Source organism: Carlito syrichta, unplaced genomic scaffold (assembly GCF_000164805.1).
Source record: "Carlito syrichta isolate Samal-C Ts95f unplaced genomic scaffold, Tarsius_syrichta-2.0.1 Scaffold113493, whole genome shotgun sequence".
NCBI lineage: Eukaryota > Metazoa > Chordata > Mammalia > Primates > Tarsiidae > Carlito > Carlito syrichta.
In genome coordinates, this window is record NW_007057589.1 from 25843 (window position 1) to 26318 (window position 476).

A 476-nucleotide genomic window follows, 5' to 3' on the forward strand; every position below is an offset into this window, starting at 1 on the left:
CACCCCACGGATGCACCCCCCTCCCGCCCCCCTGCGGCTCCAGGACAAAGAGAAGTCCCTGTCGGACCAGAGGCGCCACTCCCTCATCGACCCGGCCTCGGCGCCCGAGCTCCTGCGGCTGCAGCACCAGCTGATGAGCACGGAGGACGCGCTGCGGGACGCGCTGGACCAGGCCCAGCAGGTGGAGAGGCTTGTGGAGGCCCTGCGGAGCTGCCCCGACAAGGTCCAGGTGAGCCCCCCCGCCAGGCCCACCGGGGCCGTGTGTCCGGGGAGTCCCCAGCCTTTAAAACCCTCGCCTGGAACCGGGCTCGGTAGCTCAGCCTGTCATCCCGCGCCTTTGGGAGGCTGAGGTGAGCGGATTGCCGGAGCCCGCAGGTTTAAGACCCGCCTGGGCAGCGAGACTTCATCTCTACAATCAATCAAAAAAATTAGCCGGGCGTGGTAGCGCGCGCCTGTAATTCCGGCTACTCGGAAGG

The 476-nt window shown here is 67.4% G+C and overlaps 1 protein-coding gene across 1 annotated transcript in view; it reads left to right on the forward strand.

Moving 5' to 3' along the window:
* The window catches only part of CLIP2 (CAP-Gly domain containing linker protein 2), a gene marked incomplete at both ends in the record, with an annotated part of 26739 nt that overhangs the window by 25144 nt on the left and 1119 nt on the right, over positions 1 to 476 (forward strand). Inside the window, 1 exon segment of the mRNA XM_021718942.1 lies at positions 44 to 229. Within this exon segment, the coding sequence (XP_021574617.1) occupies positions 44 to 229 (186 nt within the window).